Source organism: Ammospiza nelsoni, chromosome 3 (assembly GCF_027579445.1).
Source record: "Ammospiza nelsoni isolate bAmmNel1 chromosome 3, bAmmNel1.pri, whole genome shotgun sequence".
NCBI classification, from domain to species: domain Eukaryota; kingdom Metazoa; phylum Chordata; class Aves; order Passeriformes; family Passerellidae; genus Ammospiza; species Ammospiza nelsoni.
This window is the reverse complement of record NC_080635.1, coordinates 61,336,782-61,361,805: the sequence shown is the minus strand read 5'-3', so window position 1 is coordinate 61,361,805 and position 25,024 is coordinate 61,336,782. Positions and strand designations below refer to the sequence as shown.

Here is a 25,024-nt window from a genome sequence, read left to right as displayed (position 1 = left end):
CACAGACCCTTTACATCCACTGCTGAAGACCAGAGATCCCATTTTTTAGGAGTCTGACTGGTAGAACAGTCAATGCTCCATTTAACACTGAGCTAACTAACTCTGAGTTAGTCTCCAGTGCATATTATAAGGACTAAACAACAACAACAAAAAAGTTGTCTTTGAACAATTATGGGCAAAACAATCTTTATCATTACACATTTAACATTAGTGGATTTTGATATTTAACAACAAAATGAACTTCGGTAGTTAACAACAAAATTTATGTTGTTAAATTTTCATTCATGAATATTGTCAATACCAATTAGGCTGTCACAAACTCAACACCTCTCAGATATATCACAGTGCTCTCTGACCCTCCCATAAAGGGAGCCAAAATCCAGACTGTAATGACAAGTACAGCAACCTCTCCAAGCTAGGCTTGTCTCTTCCCAGAGAACCCCTTTATCTCCCAAACTGGACATGAATGACAACCATGAGAATAAGTCAACAGCACTGATTCTAATTTGCCTACAAAAATCTTTCTATTGTTTCTCCTAGATATATCCAATCCTTCTCAAACAAAACCAGGAAAAGCCATGAGTTTCAACTCTGTGTGTTCAAATACAGTTTTTGTTCATAGTGTGATCACCATGACATTTCAATATAGGAATTCTGTTCTACATGCTGTTGAACTACAAAATCTGACTCAAAATTTAGTCACAGGAGAACACAATGCTAAAAATTCAGGTGATTAAGCCAGGAAAAGATATTTTTAAAAAGTAGTGTTTTCTAAGAGCAGCCTGTCGAAATCAGATGCTTGTGTATTTATGTCCTCAAGGTCAGTACCAAATATGACGCAAGTTTCCTGTCTGATTTTCTATAAAATAATTGTTTAAGATCACAGCAGCCCTGGCAAGATTATTTTTTTATTTAATAAATACATAAATAGAATCACTAACAACAAAAAACTTTCAGCTGTATTAAATGCAAATGTGGTAACATGTTAATGCTAGTACCAGTGCTGGTAGCACAGAATGGCTGTATAGAGCTGGCCCTCACCACGTATTTCACTTGTTAATCAGACTATCAATATTAATTATTATTACTTGTCCGCTTCTGACACCGTCAAAAGCCCAGAATGCCACAGATAGAAATCCTAGAGAGAGAGTCACAATTTTTGAACTGTTCAGTTAATAAACTCTGGGGTTTTAGTTCCATAACACTATCCTTCCTCAACTGCTCCAAGAAAAGTAAATATTTGTGCAAAGCATTGCAGTTACAACCTGGTTTGCACCAAATGGCACATGGAAGTCATAAAATAAAAGTGTGATTAGAAGCAGCAGACTTCACCTCCATGAAACATTGTCAAGACCAAGAAATCAAAAAACAGAGCCCTGAAACCACAATCTGAAGAATAAACCTGCAATGTTTATCATTTACATCTTTAATGCCACATAATAATGCTACACGTGCAATTCCAGAGGAAGGATATAATTAGGATGATTCATCTAGAAGAGGTAGCACTTTCAGTCTTTTATGGGAAAAGACTTATTAAGCTACAATGCCAAACAACAGATTTGCTTTTACAAAAATACTATCTGTTTTCCAATTTATGAATCACTACAGAAACCTTCAGACAGGACTAATGTCATCCAAAAGGATCTCAAAGTTAACTTGAATTTAAAAAAAAAAATTAAATCGTTTCACTTCAACTCTTTCATTAGCCTGTCCTTTTCAAGTCTTTCAGCACAAAATTAGTAACATCATTAACAGTCTGCTTCCCTATTTGCCTAACCCTAAAGAAGTACTACTTAGGAAAAAAATATCCAATAGGAAAAATGTTTCCAGCATGCTAGCACGCTAATTCTAGCATGCTCATGCTTATAAAAGGTTTCCACATGCCATCCAAGGAAAGTTACAAACAGACTGACACAAAATAATTGGTAAAAGGGGAAGCATACATTCTGAGTACACTTCAGTAAGGAGTGTAGATTTGATTACCAATTCTGACCTTTTACCACTTGAAATCGCAGAAGAAAAATAACATCACAACTACAAGCATGCACAACCCTTTAAAGTAACACTGTAACCTTTTAGAACAGTTGAAAACAGATATTAACAAAGTGTCAAAGAGACCACAGGAGACATATCACAGGAGGCAGGAGGAGGTTTACATAGAGGAGGCTTACGGAGAATACTGGCATTTGAGTTGGTTAAACCAGCATATGGCTGAATATGACAGAGCACAATTTATTGGTTGTCTTCTAGGACTTCTGGCAACAAGCATTGCACAGTGTTTCAGAATGAAATAAATTGCATCCTTCCCCCAGAAGTGGATAGAGAATTCTGGAGAATTTCCAGCCTTTTAGCTGCAGCTGTAACTGCAGGGTGCCCAGGAAAACAGAGTGGGCACTTGATCCTTTCTAACCAACAGCAAGCAGCCAACCCAAGTCAAAGCAAAACACAAAGCCTTAACTCTGAAGCCCTACAAAGCTACCCAGACGTGTCTGATGGGGAAAAAATTGAAAGGGTTGCCAGTAAATTGGATAACAGATGAAGGGAAAACCTAGGGGCATGATTTAATATTTATCACCTTACCTAGTGGCACACCAACTACGGCCTCCACCCTTTGTGCCTGTACTCCTGCTCACCTGAGCCACAGAGCCAGGGATCCGGAGCTGTCTCGGGTCGGGAATCAGCCCTGCACTGCCAGGATCAGGGCAAAATCAGCCCGGCACTGCCAGGATCAGGGCAAAATCAGCCTGGCACTGCCAGGATCAGGGCAAAATCAGCCCTGCACTGCCAGCATCGCCGCTGGCCCCGCTGCCTCCCTGCGGCAACAGCACCGCTCCTGGCCCCACTTCCACGTAAGGGGCACCTCAAGGAATGGGTTCCTGCTGGATTATCAGGCTGGACCGGCGCACCAGGAACTGGCAGGTTCATGCCAAGGAAAGGGGAAGAGAGAGACACCAAGAGAAGTGCCAATTCAGGTCATCTGCCAAGGAACCTACTGCTAACCCTATCTCAAGGAAAACCAGAAAAAGAAAGACTGCTTGTCATGTTAAACCAGATGCATTCACACTTTTGAGTTATTTAGACAACACTATCTACTCAGTCTTGAGGAGAAGTTTAAAAACCCCTTACTTCCACATCCCAATTGTAGAAATGAGGTAGGATTGAAGACACAATTACCATAACCATGTGCATTCCAGAGCACTAAACCTGTAGGTAAAGTTCAGCCCAAAGTCTCATGACAGCCTAAAGCTACCATGAGTAATACTACCTTCCACAGCTCACAAGTCAAGCTTCAGCCAGTCTCTTCCCACTTTCTTTCCAGTGTCTTCACAGGGAAGTTGGTTACCTCCCTCAGAGGGGGCTAAGCAGAAAGGTCACACAAATACTAAAGAAGACGGGCTAAAGCACAAATCCCTGGTGCAGTCTGGTATTCCAACAAATCCCAAAAATACACTGTAAAATCAGCTCCAAATTATACATTAGGCCAGACAAATCTATAGCCCCAGGATTGAATCAAATTTGCAGATGATAATCCTAGAAAAACGCAGAAACATTGCACCTGAATAAATCAATTTCAACTTGCCAGCTTGAAAAGTAATCATTTCAGTTGACTCATGGTTTCTCTCCTGGTTTCCCTTCTATTTGCATTACTGAAAGCAACTTGAATGAGTGCTCAATAATTAGAAGACAAAACAGAGTAGGGGTAATAGTAATAAACTAATATGCAGAGAAGTAAAAATTACATTGGGATGCTCACATGCACCTTATTGACAACTTTTAAAATGTTCCTTGTCTCATGTAAAAAGTGGCGAGTGAATAATTCTTAATTCACAAATTTGCTACAGGCAGTTATAATTTCAGAGAAGGCAGATACAACAATTTTGCAGCATTGCTTCAGCAATGCTTGAAAGATTTCTTGTTTAATTAAGATGTTCCTAGAAACACAGAAGGGGAAATAAAATACCAATCTTCCTGAATATAAGCAGATTTTTTTTATTATTTTTTCTTCTAAAAATGCCAAATGCTCTATCAGATTGCCTTTCTCTCTACATTAGAAGCTAGCCTGAAAACAAAAACATTCAGACTTCTCATTTCTTTCCCTCCTTGTTCAAGCTAAGAAGTATGTAATATCCATAACACACATGGCTCCACAGTGAACCATGACTTCAGAATACTCACTTGACAATGAAGAAAGCCCCAAGGTCTGTATTTGTAGGAATAAAGCAGATCATACTAATCTGGCTTTAGGAATTTCAAGACTGGTGTCATATTGCAAGTGGCTACCCACTTGAACATAATTTCTCCTCAGGTTTTTCTTTCTACTTGAACTGCCAGCAGTGTTAACTCATTCAGGCAGCACACATTACCACTACAGAACTGAGGAAAGCTCAGGATCCTACAAAGAACAACCTTCAATATATGAAACTAAACAGAATTTAAATTTAATTAGTTTTGACGTCATTCTAAACAAACCCGTCTTCAGCTAGCAATTTGGAAGCCTACCCACTATATTTGAAATTATTTTACAAATGCATTTTTGAAAGCTAAGAAGTTTTTCTTTTATTCAAAATAGCAAGCCAAAAATGGGATAGATTTTTCTTGTGAATGAGAAGTTTTGACTGGAAACCACAAAGTTTATGCTAATTGGTTTGGGTGTTCCTGAAGTAGTCACTGAATGGGGTTGCTTAACTTTCCTAAGCACAGTCAGTTTAAAAAGAATAATCAAGAAAAACCCTTTAGAGTTGAATCATTTTCTCAGAAATTCCAGGAAACTAAAACTAAAAGGATGTTCAATAAGATGTAACACTGCCAGTATTTAAGAATGGGATTCAAATGTCTAGGCCAATAAGTAGTGCTTTAACATTTTCTTCCTACTTCTTTTAAATCTCAGAGAGGGGGAAAAAATATAGAATAATAATAGGAAAAATGAAAGCAGCTACTCTACTAGACACAATCTCTTTGTTTTGGTGCTTCCATTGTTTGTTGGCTTCTCATACTTTCCTTATTTTCATTAATATTGTGGCATTTCCTATTTTAAAAAGCATCTGAATCATCATTGTTCCTGAATTTTTGAATGGCAAGGAGTGATTATCAATAATGTATTGTACAAACAAAAAAGAAAAAAATAAACCATATCTGAGTCAACAGTACTATCATTTCAATGGGAAATGTTATGAGCAACCAATGGGAGAGAGGGTTTTCCCTCCACCTAAAGCAACTTAAGCTCCTGATCTTTCTCAAAGCAGAACTTTAAAGCAAACATTTTGTGATTATCTCTATATTTGCCCTCAGCATATATTTTCATGACAACAGGCTGCTAACCTTCTACAGTTTTCCAGAGTGTGCATCAAACTCTTAATCAGAATGAAAATACAGCATGCAAAAGAGGAACAGAAAGTGACAAAGCAGGACAGCACACAATAATACACACATGAGATATAGAAGTGGAAGCAAAATCCTACAATCACAGCTGCCTCAAAGGTTAATGTTATGTAGGCCTGAACTGAAAGCACTTTAAATGAAGGACTGTTCCTTCAAATGCAGTAGAAGCAATATTAACTAATTGACACTGGATGATCTATACATGCAGCACATATCCCAGAACAGAAGGCACCTTGTCCACAGAAAATTGCTGAAGAATTCTGTGCTAGCTAAGTGAAAGAAAACTTAATCCATTCTTTTAATTTTCTAGTTAGGCACTAAGAAACAAAATAGCCAATCAAAATTACTTACTTGGATATTAATATTTTACACTGAACATGCAGAAAATTACTCCAAAATTTTGAACTGATCTTCTATGAAACAAAAACATCTATATTTCTGGAATGAAAGATTGTTTCCATTTCAAATTCTAAATTCACAAAATTCATCACTCAATTTATCATATGTTAAAAAAATTATACAAACAGGTAACTGCTTTTTCCAAATACCAAATAGTCTGAATACATTAGCTCAAAAAGTTTGGACAATATGAATTAAGCTTGTTTCACAAATACCAATATACATCACATCAAACACATGATGCATAAAGCTGTTATTCTGTGGGTTGTTTGAGTTTGAGGGTTTGGGAGGGAGGGCATGTTTTCCTTGGTAAGCAGAAGCTTGTATCTTGGTTTTAACCATGAGAAGGTTTCCTGTAACAACCTCAGAGCACACAGCTTCAGGCAGACTTAAACTAATCCCTTCCAGAATCTGCCGACACAGCGTGCTCGCTGCCCGAGCTCCCGCTGGATTGCTGAAAGCAGCTGAAGGAGTTAAATCCCCCCTTTGCTCAGCAGAAGCACAGCTCCCTTGGCAGGAGTAAGGCCATCCACTGTGGTCACAAAGGACTAAACACACTTCCCTCTCCATGATCTGCATCTTGGTTTCAAGCTCTGACCCGGATTATTGGAGCAGACAGTCATGGATAACAATTCCTTAAATTGCCCCAAAACAGATCGCTGGATGCCTTGGGGACTTTGGCTATCTTAAGTATTTCAGAGGCTAAAGCCAAGGTTTCTCAAAGAAAGCACTACACAAACGATAAATCAGTCTTGCTGATCGACCTTAATGCCATAACTTTACTAAAGTGACTGCTGTTTGTTAGGGACACCCCTTCACACACACCTCCTTTTTGATAACTTTAAAAATAGCCTGGTACTAAAAGCTATGCAGTCTACACAGCTCAACTTGAACAAGCACAATATATCATCTGAGCACATGCTTATTCTCAAGTAAATTCATTGCAGAACCTGAAAAATGTACCTCCCTGATATACTGAGGAGAAAGGTTTAACAGGGCTTTCAGAGACTTCCCAAAAGAGAAGGATAAAACTGGGGCTCAACATTAAAACACAGATTTGATGTTTATGCTCAGCAGAGTAAGGAAGGGCTGAATCATGCACCCACTGTATTTTAATCTTGACAAAAAAGTGCTTGTGTATCATAGGATGACCCATTGAAACAAAGAAAATTAGTCTAAATTATATCTAAATTCATTTTATTTCACTTTGAAAAACTTTGAAAAACCTCTCTTCCCAGAATTAGTCTACTTTAATCCAATTTACCTTAATCCATTCCTAAGGTGAATTATACTAAACTGAATTTTAATACGACATTTTAATACTGAATGAAAGCAACCCACACAGAATTTTAACATGATTTAACTAAACTGTCTTAAATTAATTTTTAATTTGAATCTATTTGATTTGACCTTATTGTCACATATGGACACATCACCTTCACACATGCTTCAAGAAATGATCTGACAGCAGAGAGAAATTTATCTAGAAACATTTCTGTGACAGGCAGAAAACTTCACATAAGGTGTCCTCTGTGTTGGAAAGAGAGTGTTTGATTTCACCACCTCCTTTAAGAAGCCAAGGGTTAAACAGATCTAAGGGGTTTTACCTCAGCAAGCATTGAATACAACTGTAAGATGCTTCTTTTGTGGAACAATGGAAATCACACGGAAGAACTTCCAGACATCCTCTTACTAGGAGAGATGTACTTTCCAAAAATTAGTAGCAAGAAGTCAAACTCCAAACCTTTTCTGTCTTCATGCTTGAATTGCAGCGTGAATTAAGTTTGTAAATGAGTTTGCATGCAGAAGCATAAATCTTGCCCAACCACAGAGTTACAGGTGATGAGGGGAAAGTAAAAAAAAGCAAAGAAGTGCTTCTGCAAACCCATTCCTGGGTTATTTGTGAATGTATCATTTCACAAAAGAAAAAAAAAATCCAGTCTGACTGCTCAGAGAAGGAGCAAAGGTTATGAAAAAGTCTCTCCGGAGCAGAGACCAACCAGCCATTCTGCCAGGCTGGAGCACTTTCAACCTGCATCGACCTGTTCCCACACCCCATGAAATTGCAGGCTACACTTCTCCTGGAATCAAAGAAGTGTTGCTTGTAAGACACCTCTGGAGGCCATCTAGGCCAAATACCCCCTTCAAAGTAGAATTATCACCAAGACTATAACATCAGCCACAGCTTTGTCTAGCAGAGGACTGAAAGCCTCAGTGGACGGGGGTTGCCCTGGGCAGTCTCTTCTGCTCCACCACCCTCCTACACACGAGCAAAGTTTTATAGTGTTCAAGCTGAGCCTCCCAAGTTGCAATTTGTGTCTACTGCCCCTTGCTGTATTATTTACTGCTATCAAAGAGATCATCTCTGTCATCTTCATAAACACCCTTCAAGTTCTTGCAACCTCCTGTTAAGATTATCCCCTTACTCTTCTTCATCTTGAGACTAAACAAGCCCAGTTCCCTTCAGGTGCCCCTTGGAGATCACTCCATTGAGGTTACACCATCCAGGCCCAAACCTCAGTAACTTCCCAAGAGACTTCAGCTTCTCCACATCCTTCATGACCCGGGAGAAGGCAAGAGGCACAATTCCCAACAAAATACTCCAGACATACCTCACCAGCAGTGAGTAGTGGGGCACAGCAGCTTGCCACAATCTGCTGGCTACAGTCCTCTCAGTGCAGTTCAGTATGCCATTCACTTTGCTCAGAAAAACAAAACATTCACTAAAAGCCCCACAGAAGCAAACAAACAAACAAAATCAAATAAACAAAACAAAAAAACCAAAACATGTATACCCAGCCAGCTATCAACCACAAATCCCTTTCTTGCAGGGCATCACCCAGCCACTACCCAGCCTGTACCACAGGTATTCCTGCTGCTAAGATTGGCCCATGCACTGATGTTCCTGGTCCAGATGGCCTTCACAAGTCCATTCAAAATTAAATCATCAATCCAGAACTATTCTGGCTTGCAGAAATATCCCGCGTGATCTGATTACCACAGCAGAAGAAAGAGACACCACGACTCACCTTGTAAATTGTGCCATTTCAACAACAGACAGCCCCCAACAGAAGCAGGAGCACTGGGTCATCCTTCATTAAAAAACTGGCATTGAGAATGAAATAAATGGTAGTGTAGATATTGCTACTATAACATGAATTACAATTACACTTTTCTTTTGAGTGCCTGGTAAAACACACCCCTTTGATAGCTGCCATCCACATGATTTCTAGCCAAAGCAAATCTATACACCTGCAAGATGTGATGCTAAAAACTGGGGATGCAGGCGAAGATTCAAAACTTTTTCTTCATCATCAGATATACCCAATGTGCAACCAAATATATCTCATCTGGATTTGTATTTTGAGATGATTCGTTTTACCTACTTCCACTTCCCTGACTTCTGTGAAAAGTCACTAGGAGAACTCAAAAAAAAAAAACCAAAAAAGGGGGCAAGTGTTAAATACTCTATTTAACTGAACTGTTAAACCAAAAATATTCCACTGTTTTCTAACAGATAAACTATGAAAAGATTGCATTTCTTTCCTTCTAAAGGGCAATCTCATTTCAAACTCCATGCTTTTGGGAGCTGTTGCACTAACAAAAGTAGGGGAAAAAACTGTGCTGTATGTCAATAATGACATCAATACCCCATTGCTTAATCAGAAATCTGATCTGCTTATTAGTTACCATGTAAGGAAAAAGATTAAATATAAGAAGAGAGAACTTGCCACAATATGCTTTGCAACATTAATAAAACATTCAATAATAGTTTTGTTGCTAAAACTGCTAAAGTAAAATGTTCAAATGACCTTGGAAGAAATCTATTCGACAGCAGAGCACAAGTCTCTGACATAAAGTCAAAGCTACTTCTTATCCAAGTCCTATAAGATGATCTGCTTGATATGGAGAATGAATGTTTATCTTCTTTGCAAATCACATTTTCCTTAGTCTGTGTGGTATTAATCTCCATGGGGGTGGACACCTCCAGGAAGGTGCAATGGTTCATCTCCTGGTTCTGGTCAATTCCTGTTTTAATCTCATTTCTAGGTCTCACTCTTCACACATAGTGAGATATTAAACTCTATAGGGGCAGACATCTCAGCTGGCCTTAGCACACAGCTTCCCCCCTTCTGGCCAATTCTTATTTAAATTCAAATTTCCTATGATTTATATTCCATTTTCAATTGTAATATATTCTGCTTCATTTTTATCAACAAGTCTTCTCTTTCTCCCCCCCCCCCCACGTCTTTTCTGAGATTTTCACAGGAAAAACTACCCTTTGGTCCTTTTTACTGACCACTTCCCTCAAAATCATTGTGATGTTACTGCCAGGTGGAGATGCTATTGGTGCCATTACCATCAATGCTACGTGCAAACACACTGACAATGCTTGCCTTATTAAGGACTAGTTCTCTCAGTGTGGTATAATTTTGTGTAGCCTTGCTTCATATAAAATTTCACTTACCTCATAACCTCTTACCTAGGTGACAAACTAGGATATAGGCTAGCACATAAGAAATTAAAGCATAATGTCTTATTGTACACTCTCCAATTGACAGTCAAGTCTGTATCCTAAATGAGGGGTGTAGGACAACAGAAATCACAGGACTATCATGAGGCAAAAGTACTTCAGGTCTCTCAAATAATAGTATCATAATGGGCAACAAAATCTCAGAGAGGAAAACAGAACCAGAGGTCTTTAGCCTGCCTGAGACCAATCTTTGCTCTTCCCAGCAAATATAAAGCATTGTTTGAATACAGTATTTAATTTCACTATCTAAACATGCTTTCAGTTTTCCCTGACAGGTTAGCTTCTCAGTCTTGAAAACACTCATCACTAAATCAACACATCATCATCATCTTCATCTCTTATTTGTTCATCACTTGAGAAACCTACTAGCCAAACATTTAATACCACAACAGAGAGGCATGTTTATGAAAAGGGCAAGAGACACAATTTCAAAAATATTGCTACTTTTCCAGAACATATTCTTCAATTTTTTTGTCCCATTGATTTTTATACACTGCCTAGCAGAGGGCCTGCCTAGTCTTTCTTTTTTTTTCCTTTCTTTTTCTCTTTTTTTTTAATGAGCTGTACCTGTATTTGGAATTTGATTCAAAAGAAAAGGAAGAGAAATGCCTTGATTGCCTCATTTACCATTAATTTGCTTCTCAGCACATCTGCTGTACATGTGAACTTCACCACCACAGTCAGAGACAAGCACACCAGAAGCTCCACATCTCAAATGCTCCAACAATTCTCTGGGAAGCTTGATTCAAAGTCAGTAGACTATGTACCATGAGATCCTTTGGAACCCAAGACACCAGAAAAAAGGACCCTACAGGAGAACACCACGAAATCTGAGGTAACCCTGCCTGGCTACACCACGTGCAATGGTTCCAAGTGTCTCACTGTCTCTCAGGCTTCAATTCAGCAACCAGCATCTATTGCACTAAATTGCTTGTCAATGCAGATACAGCCATGGTCAGTCTAAGACACAGCAAAACAGAATCGCCCTGACAGGTACTAGTGTCACAGATAAAACTGGCAAGATCCTTCTAACTTCTTGCTGAAGCAGCTCATAAGATTCCAAGAGCAAAATACAGTGCAGCTAAGTGTGCAGACAACTTTACTCAAACATAACCTTACTTTGCCTTTGGAAATTATCTTTTCACTGTTTCCATTCACAGACATTCAAGCTAAAAGCTTGAATTAAAAAAGGATGACTTCCTAGGTATGCAAGTCTTTCATTCCAAAGTTTTTGGAAAGCAAGCTGAAATACACTTCAGAACACTTTTCCAAGCTTTGACGTCATTAAATTTTACCATGCATTTGCATTTTCATACATGGCGGTTATTGTTGTCTGTCTGTTAGGCTGCAGTCTTCTGCAGTCCATTAACCAGTTTTCAAATGCTAATTACAGTCCTCCATTAAGAATATCTTCTTTGCCCATGCATTTTATCTCCTGCTATTATAACATTTCATCATGCCAGAATCTGTAAATTGTGTCTGAGAACAAGCTAGTCTGTGTCTTAGGTAAACTGATCAATCATATATGAAAGAAACCAAAAATACTCCAGGGACCTAGATGTATTTATATATTTTACCATGCATAAACACATTCATCAAACAGCCAGTGGGTCTATTTATGAGCTATACATCAATTACTGAACATTTACATAGAAGATACAATCATTGGTAGTTTATCTTTTATACTGCTAAAGGCAAATCCTCTTAATTACAACTTATTTAGCCAGAAGTTTTTAATATGTGCAACTCTAATGTTCTTAATGTTGTTACATTTTCTCCACTTTTTCCCCTAACAGATTACAGAAATCCTGAGGTTCAATCCCACTCTTTTTCCAAGTTGTGTTCTGAACCACAAAAGTATAAGGAAACAGCAACTTCTCTGGGCCTAAACACAGCAAAAGTAATCTTTTATAGAAGGACCCATTTTGCTTAAGCACCGAGACCACATACTGCCTGCTCTTTCTTAATTCTTATCCAAAGAAATGCAAATATATTCAGATGCCTAATTACTGTCGTTGAGATATAGTAAACAAGCAGATAAGAGAGAATGTAAAAGAAGGACAGGAAGAATACTATGATAAACAATACACAATCATCTTGGATGCAGAATGTCTCAAAAAAGGATTAGGAAATAAAAAGAAACCAGTTTTACCTGGATTCCTTGACAGGACCTTTTTAATATAGTAAACAAGAAGACAAAAGATACCCTGATCTGGGAGTTTAAAAAACCCCACACCAATAACGCAAAAGCTAAGCAGACACTTGGAAGAAACTGGAGAATTATCAAGAAAGTCGCCAAAACCCCCTGCCTACCCGTAACTCAGTCTTAACTAAGAAGGTATTCATCCCACAGGCAGGTAGGCTGGTTTGTTTTTCTGACCTCTTTCACCTGGCAAAACACTCAACCTACAGTATGAGTGGAGCTGTTTAGAATTTTATGCATTACTGCCCACAAACCTCTTAGTGTAACAAGATAATAACAAAATAGGAGTTATTCCTAAAGTACTAAAAGCTGAAGAGCAGCAACAAGGATGGGCTTATCGTCCTTTCATTCTAAGTTCACATTTTTTGTCTTATAGAGAAAAAAAGGCATCCTCTTCATTCATGGCAAAGTACTGAAGAAACTCATCAACTTCAAGATTTCTGCAATGGATTCACAAATCCCTTTTGCCCCTTAATTTTACACTTTCTTCTTCAAATCTATTTTGTTTACACAGCTGAAATGCTGCCACTGTCACAGGACTCAATCCTCAACCATAAAACAGTAAATGATGTGGAAGAACATGTAAGAGGACTTGGGATCTTTATGGTTTAAGGACTTATTACAAAATTGTGATCCCAGTACTTAATGTTGTCCTCCAACAAATATGCGAGCAGTTGCTTTTCCTTTAAGTACAAAGGAGTAGTTCACTTATGCCTCCCTTTTATTTCACAAATCAAAGTAAGATTATGTTGTTTTCCCATTTTCAAAGTATTATTCCAGGCAAGAAATTCTCCAAAACTACTTTCCACTACAGCTTTGTTGCAAGCACTACACAAGCAGTGCCCAGGAAACAACACTTGGTAAGAACTTAACAAACTGTCTGTTAGGTAATCAACATCAGTACTGTTGTGCACTTCAAAAGTGAATAAAATTGCTATTTTATTAGGGAAATAAATAAACATTTACCAACTTCATTCAATTGTGTGTCCTCTGGGGACTGACTAATATACAAACTCAGTAAATTTGAGCATTTTCTTTGGCTTTTGCTTCCACTTGCTAATGCTGAGGGTTTTTTAGGTTCAGGTTCACAATGCAAATGCTTCACATCCAAGTGCAGTGGGAGTTTTTTGTTGTTTTTTAATCACATATGCACTTCCACTAAAAGACAATTTTCTAATTCTGTCAACTTCTTCATCACAGAATAAGACTGGCCCATTAATTATTTAAGGCTGCTTTTTACTTAATAGCTTTTTAAAGAGATGGATGGTCAAAATTATTTCCCAGAAACTCAAATTATCTAGTGCTTGTTTTCATTCCCATTTCCATGCTTAAGCAAACAGAGAGAGATGTTTATGCTTAGCATCTGGATACTATCACTATGCAAGCAAAGCAATCCAACAGATTATTCCAGTACTCCTAGGGTCTGCAAATGTCATTATTAATCACAAATGCTACTCTTTCAGGTTCACAGCCTCGTCACATAGCCCATAAAGCTCAGACCAAGGATTTTAAAATACATGCTTTCTGTCAATCTGAAAGTAAAGTACTGACTCCCCTCTTCTGAATGCTCATAAAGAACATCTGTGCAGTCTCTCTCAACGAGAGCATAATCTTGCCCTTCCAAAATGCTGGTGATTTAGCTCAGCTCCTTGATCAACATTTGACAGAAACACCAATAAATCACCAAAAGGATTGAGTATTTGGAGTACAAACCCAAAAAATACAGGTAAGTGAGCCAGAGGGAACAACCACCACCCCCAAAAAAGCTGTTTAGCATATCCATTTCAATGCCTTTAAAACAACCTACAAACTGAGTCTGGTAGTTAACTGCTGCTGTGCAGACAACAGGATACACAGACTGGCCAGGAACTCTCTCATCCCTGGAAAGAACTGCAGACCTGGAAGCACTTCATACCTTCAACATGAGTCAGAAGGAGTTGTTAACCTACCCTACAGAACTTAACCAAGTCAGCATTCAGGTATTTCAAATGAAAGGAGAAAGAAGGGGGGAAAAGGGGGGGAGGGGGGAGGAAAAAATACTGTGAATAACACAACACCTAGGAATGCAACACTTTCCCACTTATGTAAGAAGACTCAAAGCATTAAACCATTAAACTGACTTTATCAAAGGAAAAAGTCAACCGCAGTGGCTAATAACAGCATATAGAGTAAGTAACTACTAACAGAAGTAGTTGAAAAATATTAAAAAGTTAAAACAAAAACCAATTTGATTAACAACTTCTCACTTCCAGGTTTCAGCCACCTCAGTCAGGAAAAAACCCCACCTTTAAATCTCTACATGCTGTGACATTACACCCATCTATTTAGCCTGTGTCTACCAGGGAAATTATAATCCCTTTCATTACCAAGCTTCTTTTCAACTGATTCAGAAATCCAAATCATTACACGCTAAGGGTTTTGCTCTCACCTGGAAAATGTGTTTCCACCCTCACATATCTACTTACGTTCTTATAAGTAAGTAGAGCAAGGACATGAAGGATTTTGTTTGTGGCGGGGGTTGTGAATAGTTTGTCATGCTGTCTGAAAAGAAAGGTAGCAAGAAAGGAAAGCCAACCCTGCAGAGATTTACAAATGCAAAAAACTTAATATAAATAGACCTTTTGCACTAAACAAGACCACACACACAAAGTATTCATATGTTGAAGAGCTGGCAAGCCTGTGGAATGAGTTTGCAATTTCTAGTATATTCACAAATTGAGTCAGGACTGATTGCTGGTAAAAACTAACTGCAAAAAGAATATTTGTTTGGCTTTTCTGAATTGACTAAGGAAAAGACCATTTTACTGCATTTCTGCCATGCGAGATTGGAAAGCCTTTTTTAACTGGAAATTTACTAGCCTGAAAAGTTTGGTGAATGCACCAAACAACGTTGTCACATCAACAGACAGATACAGCTAACCAAAGGAGCACACAAAAACTTCATGAAAAGTGATATCTACACTCAACTATTTATTTATACTGTTTATACTTTAACCATTCTGAGTAAGGAATCTCATCTACCTTCCTTCACTTATGGCATGAAACTCTAACATTAAACTCTTCCAACAGAACCTGAGGAGAGCCAAGGAGATTTAAAAAGGGTGTTGCAAATGCTGGTTTAGGGTCACCTAAAGATTCACGCTCCTGGGGCCGGGCTGGGGGAGGTGGGAGGGGGATGCACCACCACAGGGACAAGGAGTGCAACAACAGTGGGGAAAACGACAATCCACTTCTTTCTCCAGGTATGGGACTGACCTTTGGGTAGTTTTGAGACTGCACTGGGGTTTTCTGTTTATTTAACATTCTTTATAAATCAGCGCCATTATCTTCTCTGGAAAACTTGTGACAAATAGCACTGAAGTTAACACAACAGTGCTTTGGTATGTACTGTCTACCTAAAATGCATACGATACTCAGACCTGAGGACACTAATTGGAGAGATACCTGAAAAAAGTATATTGTTCAACTGTAAAAATACACTTCTTTTAAGGAATCAGAAGCTGAACAAAATATAAGCCTGCCTTTGGTATTTTTATATGAAATCATTCCTTTAAATTATTTTGACTAGAGTGATAGCAGTCAGCACTGACAACTTAGTCAAGAACTCAGTCACATTTCTTCAGCACTCTCATGGCTGATAAGTGCTTTCCCATTTACAAAGAACAGGCAAATAGGGTGACACTGGGAGAACCAAGACCACTGATACCATTTTGATCTTACTCCAGCCTAATAGCACAGAGATATGATACAGATATAATGGAGTGTCAAAACATAAAATCAGAGCATTTTTCTAATAAATAGCAACAGGTCAACTCTCTGCCAGGTCTTGTAATTTTAATTTTTCACTGCAGTGAAAAAGACAAAAGCAGTCTAAAATTTCAGTGCTTCAATAGCCTTTTCTTTTTTACTTAAAACCATGTCATTTTAAACCAGCAAATATCATAAACCACACTATAGGACTCACAAAGGAACACAACTTCTATCTGGAAATAGTAATACAAAAAATAATTCAAGAAGTCAGTTATCCAGTTAGCAAAAAATTAACTCTGAGCAGTTTTTAACTCATGTGAACTACAGCCACAATTATTCTTCATAGTATTTTTCTCTTCTGGTTAATATTCATCAGTCATTTTCACTGTTACAGAGCAAGTGTTTACACACAAAAGAAAGTACACAACTCCACCTCAAAATAAATTGAGTAACCAGGGTGTAATAATTAGAATGAACATACCATAACTTAATTGCAACAGAACTTGGGTTTAAAGTGTTCAACAGTGTCTCATAAGTCAGTAGAATTAATTTCATGACATGGTAGTTGAGAAATGGCCTCTTTTGCTACTCAATTAATAAACATAATCACATGTTTTTAGTAAGTGCCAACAGAAGTAAATGACTTTCTGACAAACTGAAAGGTCCAATCTTTCATACACTAGCTAACAAAAATAACCTCATATTACCTTAGTACTAGGCAAAGAATAGAATTTTTTCACAGCACCAATCCTCGAGAAATTAAATCCCTCAAATCTTTTACTTAAAATGCAAACACAACTTTCAATGATATGGCTTCCTAGTTAGAGCAGACTAAGTGACTCAAAACTACAAAGTTGGTAAGCACTACAGGTGACTGCAGGTGGATAGTTTGCATAGTTTTAAACTACTGGTTTAAAGCCACCTGCAGTCAAGGCTTACCCGGAAGCAGCACAAGGTAATGACCTTTCTGACCTACAAAATTATGTGTAGAAGGATTTTACACTCAGCCAGATGATATGAAATTGTCACCCTTACTGCTGCCCAGCTGGCTCACTCTGGCCTTTAAAAACCACGGCCATTTTTCTCCTTCGACCAACATTCATGTCTCATGAGCAATCCTATTAAAAACCCCCAGAGGATGGTCAAGAACAGATCATGCATGGAAAGATGTGAAATCACAGAAACTAGCTTTAAACCAGTTCCTGCTGTGCCCCAAGTTGGGTGTCACAACATCCTCTAATTCTAGCTGTGTATCTAGGTGTCACCTCCACCAAGTCCTCTATTGCTTGACATCACAATTGCTCTCTACTAAAGTGCTGTGAATAGGCCACTCCTTGTTTACACAATTATATAATAAACGCTTTAGCTATGTATTATAAGAAAAGAACACTTTTAAGCCAAGTTTACTCAAAGCTGCATGTCAGTAACACTTGCATAACGCTGTCATCAGTTGGTGTGCAGTCAGCCAGAGCACAGCCTCAAAAACCTTCCCCCAGCCCAGCCCCTTCAGCTCCAGAGTGAGCACAGGCCTCTCTTCCCACCTCAATCCATGTCCTCCTGCCTGTTCTTTGTCCTTCCTTGGGTGGATGAAGTGCTGGGATGGTGAGCAGATCAGAGATCTGGTGTGACTCAAGCCAGGTTCACCTCACATGAGCTGCACTGTGATGGCAGCTGTCAAACCCAGCCTTCCCACCATCAGCCCCCATCCTCCCTTATGTCAGGTTTAGGTGGCTGCACACCTGCCAGTGAACTAATAGGAAACTAATTCCAAGCCCCATCTTCCCTTCAAGGGGATTCACAGAAAGCTAAACCAGCTCATCCAGAGGCCACTTGGCGGCCAGACCTAGCACAGCCAAAGACCCAAGAGCCACTCAAGTGATAGAAATGCCCCCCTCTGTGGCAGCAGCAATCTAAATCAGCTTAATATCATAGGCAGATTGCAAATGAAGCTCCAAATCAGAGCACACACTTCTGGGAGCAGCACTACAAAGGCATCTTTCCATGACAATGATAAGCTATGACAGACGAAATTCCATCAGCACCTGAAAACACAAGGTATGCCCTAATTGACTCAGCAAAGAGAACTGAGGTTGTTTTTTTGGAAGCTTCTTATTACACATTAAACATGATCTGTGTTACAAAAAGATGAGTAGAGATTTCACCAAAATAGTTGCTGACACAGTCATGTACCTGAGAGGTGAGATGACCTGGAGGATTAAATGACTGGACAGAGATCATAAAGGCTCAAGAGCAAGAAGCAACACTACAGCAGTGCTGCAGATCTCTTTGCATGTTAATCCAGAAACAGCCAATCTTTACGTGCAAGAGGATAAACTCCTTGAAACTCACTTGTTCTGACAAGACCATATAAAGAAAGAGAAAGAGGGAAACCACAGTGGTAAGCATTAAACTCTCCCAAACATTCAACATGAGGTCACAGGTTCTTCAAGAACCTGGCTCAAAACCTCTCCTTCCTCCAAAAGGGCTGGTTAAAGACTCTTTCCTTCCCAAGAGTCCTGCTGTCCACTGGCACAGCAGCCACTCCACAGACTATCATTTAATGCAATATCTCAGCTCTTCAGTAATGAAATAGTTCCATAAAAGTGTCAGCTCACAACCAGGAGTGAGACAAATGGTCAAAAAAGCCAAGCAAATGACAGGAGCGATCACATTACAGATAGGGAACAGAAATCATTATTAAGCACTATATAAATCCATCAGGCAGCTGTCACATGGATGCTCTGAGCAATGTAGAACTGGAACAGAAAGAGAAGGCTGATAAAGGATAAAAAGAAGATATGGAATGATAGCTTCACAGAAGGTGGCTACAACTGGACTTTTCTGACTAGAAAAGGAATAGTTGAAATAGAGCGGAAAAAACTTGTGTGGAGTGAAGAAAGTAAAATGGGAGGAATTATTATTCACATTATTTTCATACAAGAGCTAGAATATATGAAATACAACAAGCTATTTCAAAAAACAAAGGACAGCACAACTTATAGATTCCTTACCAAAAAGCAAGATAAATGCTAAAAGCAATACAGGCTGAAAACGTCATTAGGCGCAATCATGGTTGCATAGTCCACTTACAGTATAAAATACCATCACTCTGTCACTGTGGCAGTGACAGACAGTACTCAGAGGAAGTCACTCACCTTGCCAAAAATGCCTCTCCCAAGTGCCCACCATCAGAGACTGGATACTGGACAGGTGGACCTCTCACCTCATCATGTGCAGATTTCGTACCTCACCCCCACCCTTGGGATTTTTAAATTTTTATTTATTATTCTAAGTAGACCCTAAATAAGAGCAAGACACCTTCCTTGTTTTAAGGTGCATTGTGTATCTCACTACCACACTAATCAAACAGGACTGTGATTCTCAGACAAAGGGAACTAATTGGGACTTCCGGGGTCATTGTGTTCTGGGCGCTTTCAATTTCACATGAATCAGTTCAGGTCCAATTAGAAAATTTATATCTACTGTACAATATGGCACCTGAAAATACACATAGGCAAGTGATCTGTGAACCCACAGTGCCATGGAAGGAGATTTCCATATAAAAGAGAAGAAAACATTTGAGAAGGAAGTGATGAAAGCAGGAAAATAATTTCACTTCTAATTTCACTCATTTTCCATGTAATTTGTCAATATATTTTAACAGCTTGATGGGAAATAAGAAAGCTACTGCTAAGTTTCTTATACATGCACACCTACCTGCATCAGTGTCTCTTGTATATCTTGCACATATGCAAATTTCATTACATTCAAGGTAAAATATGACTGAAGGGTCTTTTGCTGTTCTGGCAGCAAAGAGCTAATTTGAGTTTAATTACTTTAAAGTATTTTAAAATGTTTTCAAAGAGCTCTCAGTTTCTTCTACGACATGATTACAAAAAATAGATATGCTGGTTAAAATTTCTCAGTAAGTATATTTAATAGAAAAATATATAAAACAAATAATATCTTCTACTTTATCATATCAAATTTCTGAATCAGATTCACTCTCAAAAATGGACTATGACTATTTTATCAGGGGAAGGGGAAAATATTAATTTAGAAAGATTTACTCTTGCATGTTAATTTGTGACACTAACTACTTTGCATGCAAAATTCTAACTATTCTAATAAATTATTTGAACTCATAATTCTAATAAATTATTTGAACTCATAAAACATCCATTGTTTTCTATGCTTAATTGTCCCTATGGTCTGAAACACCACAGTAAAATAACTTCAGGTAAGCAGATGCATCTAGAGCTTTTATCCTCATATCTTTTATTTAGTAATTAAAAACCTCACACACTTGCACAGACACCATCAGAGGCAGTGCAATGCATATTTCTATCAGCAGTTGACAAGCCAGCAGCATTCTTCAAAAATTTTTTTTAAAATATTCCTTTTTTTCCCTTAAAAATTGAAAATATGCAAATTGCTAAAAATAAAATTTAAAAAATTTTAAGTTTAAAGTGATTGAGTTGTGAAAACAAGCTGAACTTGTTCTTTATCGAACTGTAGGAGTTGCAGATGAAAGGAGGTGCTATATAAGGAATAGCTAGACTTCAACAGAGAACGCGCTGCCAAAACATTTTGGCCTAGATTCTGACAGGCACGCACCCAAGTTGAAGGGTCATGGAAAGCAGCGGTGTAAAGAAACAATCTACAGAGACCAGAAAACATTACACTGCGGATTAGGGCTGCGCTGGGGAAGGGGGCAGGGGAGGAGGGCAGAGAGAAGCGGCTTGCTTGCTCGGGGCTTTTTTCATTTGAAATCTGCGGAGAAAAACAAAAGATACAATGTCTCGATTATGTGCGAAGGGGGCGGAGAAGATATACAAGCACAATTTCTAAGACAGCAACAAATGATAAAATGTATCTTGTTCTTTTTCCTAAGTTTCTGCAGCTCCTTCTCATTTGCTTTCACGGAATATGTTAGAAGGAAGAACAGACGGCAAACTATCACACACAGTTCCCGAAGAAGGCCAACTTTGAAAAAATTCATGCTCTGTAATTTGATTAGACCCTTAATAAACATGTCAAAGTTTTTATGAAGAATTCTGGATCTTGCTATCATTCATGCTCAGAAGTAGCACAGAGCACCATAAAAAGAAAATAAAAATCTAATTACAATGAGATAGAGATTTGTGAAAGATCCAGAATGACTTAATACCTTCATTAATGACAAAGGAAAATTAACAGTTTTCAATTCTTGCAATTCAGAGGAGAAGAATATTAATAAAAAGGGAGCTGAGAATTAGCTATGTTTAGTTTCACTTGGAAAAGCACAGGCTTTTCAACCTGTGCTGAGCATCCTCACCTCACATATTCCAGCGAGGATGGTGGAAGGCAATCAAAGAAAGATGATTGCAAAACAGTACTCATGTTAAACAATGGAGATGCCTAGGTATAAAACAGATGCTCCAGTGTGCACCAAACAGAGAAACTTCTCATTGTAGGCTACAGAAAGGCTCTCACTGGGACAAGTGAGCTCAAACTTTTGTGTGTGCATCCACTAACACCAAAATAAAGAAGTTTCATCAACAGAATCACAAACACACACTCACACTCCTGGGACTGGCTTAGAGTAAGCAATGAAACAAAGTTTGTGGCAGTTATTAAATTCAGTAGGGCATAGCTCTACTTGTGGATATCGAATGTATTTAATAAGAGTGCAAGAACCATACCTTAAGCCAAGCACAATGACAGAACCAGCTACTAGCAACTGTATTCCACTAAACCCTCCAAAAGCTTTGAGTGTCTGCGATTAACAAACCTCTGACTGGTGCAACACATCAGTATTCTTAATCCTTGGCAATAGAAACTAAAGTCTCTAGCTGCTGACATGCTATACACACACACACACACACAAAAAAAATCTTGTGTTTCCTAGATACAATTGTTCGACTCCTTGACAAGCTTCACCTACTCTGGTCAGAAGGATATTGAACATTCTTTTCCACTTACCTAACACATACCCCACAGTACCAACCTGACTGCTTGTACTTGCAATTCAAAATGGGCTGCATGCCACGTTTCCAGCATGAAATACCACAGACCATATAAGTTATCAGAACTTCCTACTCTCCTTACACCAGTGAACAAGCTTATGAAAAATCTTTACGTAAGTGTTACCTTTGGTGTTAACATTAGTCTGATGCGTTTGGAGTAAAGCAAAAATCACTGGTCTAACTTAACTATGGTTTTGAATGAAAAGACATTACACATGGGAATATTTTATTTTAGCTGTTCCTACAACATACCAGCTGTGTAGATGGTACATTTCCCCTCCCCTGGTAAAGGGCTCGTAGATGCTTACGTAATTTTACAATTCTGATACAGAGGCATTAAATTATACACACCAAAGTCAGACACAAGGATGGATGTAATCTGGTCAGACCAGCCCTCCTTTAGCATATTTCTTAATCGATGACATTTCAAACGTCTCAATTAAAAACTAATTTATAGGAGGACCAGGAGGAAAAGAAGAAAAGTCTCCGACTACACATCAGTCCTTTAAAGTCTCAAGGGTGTAGATACTTTTATTAATAGCAGGTTTCAAATCAGTATCTTATGATAAAGATCTCAAATGCCTGCCCAACCGATGTACCCGATGCAATTGCAAGTACTATTCAAACGGGGGGGGAGGGAGAGAAAAAAGAAAAACGAGAGCCCTAAGTGTATTCAGACAGTCAGTTAGTACTTGGTGTAATACTTCACGCCGCAAACAATAAGAGCACGTTGACAATAAAGCCTCACTCAAGCAAACGAAGGGTGCATCATAAACTACGGCGGAGCAGGTGGGGTGACGGTCCAGCACACGAGTCCCCAGTGCCCCTCGCATCACCCCGGCACAGCACGGGAGATGCTGCCCCCTCCTCCAGGAGCGGCGGCTCCAGCCCCAGGCTCTCTGCCCCGAGGCTCCGCCGGGACCAACAACTCAGCGCCGCGCCGGCCGCAGCTCCCACCGCCCGGCCCCGCGGGCTTTCATTCCGCAAAACCCCGGGTGCTGGGCGGCCAGGGAGGAAGGGGCGAGAAATTCGCGGCTTTCACACAAAACAGACGCCGACCCTGTCGGAGCTTTCCCTCCCGTTTCTCACCCGCCACTCTTTATTTATTTAATGTTGGGAGGGGGATCCCGGTGCCCACGGCAGCTCGTGTCTCCCCGCCCCACGCCGCGGGGAGCGGCCGGGCTGCGCTCTCCGCGCCACGCAGGGAAACGCCGGGAAAAGTTTGAGCGGGGGAAGGGGCGACAACAGCTCCAAGCCCGCCGGCCCCTGGGAGGCTGGCCGGGGGAGAGAAGGAGGAGGAGGTGAGGAAGGGGTGTTTGTAAGGTGCCCGAAGCCCACGCTCTGCCCGCCCCTGCGAGCCCCGCGCCGGCAGCCTGCGCACACGCGTGGGTCGCCCGCCGCGCCCCGCAGAGCGGAGGGGCTGGGGGTGCGGGGCAGCCCCCCTGCAGCCCCCCTGCAGCACCACCGCCGCTCCTCGGCAGGGAGCCGGGTCCCGGAGCGTGCGGGACCTTCCCGGCACTCTGCCCTTCCTTCCCCTCCCTTTCCCGGCAGGCAGCCCGGGCACGGCGCGACCCCGCCGCGCCGCCCGCCCGTACCTGGACGCCGAGCAAGAACTCACCTGCCGAGAGCTGGGCCCGGGCCGCCCCGAGCAGGGCGGGCGAGCGGCCGGCCAGCAGGGCGAGCGCCGCCAGCAGCGGCAGCGAGGCGGCGGCGCCGGCCCCCCTGCCCATGCCGACTTGCGGAGAAGTTTCTGAAAGAGGCCGGTGCTGCCCCGGCCCGCGGCGGCGGCGGGCGGAGCGCACCTCGACCGCCGCTCTCGCCGCGCCCCTCGCCAGGAGAGCCCCGCGCCGAGGGGCGCCCGCTGGCCCCGGGGCCGCCCGCTGGGGCAGCCGTCTGCGGCGCGACGAGCGCGGCGGTGGCACCGATTCCCCTCGTACTCCGGAGTTACTTTGCTGCCGGGCGAGTGGGGCGGGAGGGAGGAGCCGAGCGCGCACGTCCAACCCCCGCTCCCCGGCACTTGGCACGGGAATGTGGGACTCCGGCCCGCAGCCCGGCGCGGGCGCAGCGGCGCCCGGCAGCGCCTCCTGCTGCAGGCGCGGCGGCAGCACCGGCTCCGAGCGGCGCTGCCCGGATCGCCTCCGCTCCGCTCGGATCGGCTTCCCCCGGCGCGGCTTCCCCTGGCACGCTTCGGCTCGGCTCGGCTCGGCTCGGCTCTTCTCCGCCCGCTCCGGCACTGCACAGCCTGGCTCAGTGCGGCTCCGCTCGGCTCGGCTCGGCACGGGAGCAGCTACAGGCGGTTGTGCGAGCCCCCCGCTCTCAAGCTCCCGCCGGAGGGAAACCTGCTGCTTCTGGAGGAGAAGGAGGAGAGGGGCGGAGGGGAGAGGGCGCCGTCTGAGCCGGCGGGGCGGGAGGTCGGGGCAGGGAGCGCGGCCGGGGGCGGCGGGTCTCGGGCGCTGCTTTCGGGGGACGGTCCCCACGCCGCCTCGGGTGGCATCTGCCGGCTCATCCCGCTCTTGCAAACACCGTATGGATCGAGTGGCGAGCGCGGTATTATGCGCGCACATCAAACAGCCTGGCTGTATCCTCGAGTCAGGGTTCGTGTTTTTGCTTCCTTTGGCAACACTTGCCTGGCTCCTAACGCCAGTAAAGGCTTATTGTTCTCAGTTGGAATGGTAATAAACAGTATTGCCATTATCCTATCATTTCCACGCGCGATCACTATCTGACCTTTCAGACAGGTCTGTGTGCAGC

At 41.2% G+C, this 25,024-nt stretch overlaps 1 protein-coding gene across 3 annotated transcripts in view; it reads right to left on the bottom strand.

Moving 5' to 3' along the window:
• PTPRK (protein tyrosine phosphatase receptor type K) overlaps nt 1-24,204 on the bottom strand; it is a 383,296-nt gene extending 359,092 nt beyond the window's left edge. For all 3 annotated transcript variants that reach the window (XM_059467955.1, XM_059467956.1, XM_059467957.1), the window contains exon 1: nt 23,892-24,204. In XM_059467955.1, the coding sequence (XP_059323938.1) occupies nt 23,892-24,003 (112 nt within the window). In that variant the 5' untranslated portion in view covers nt 24,004-24,204. The remainder of the gene's footprint in view (nt 1-23,891) is intronic.
• Nucleotides 24,205-25,024: the final 820 nt, after the last annotated feature.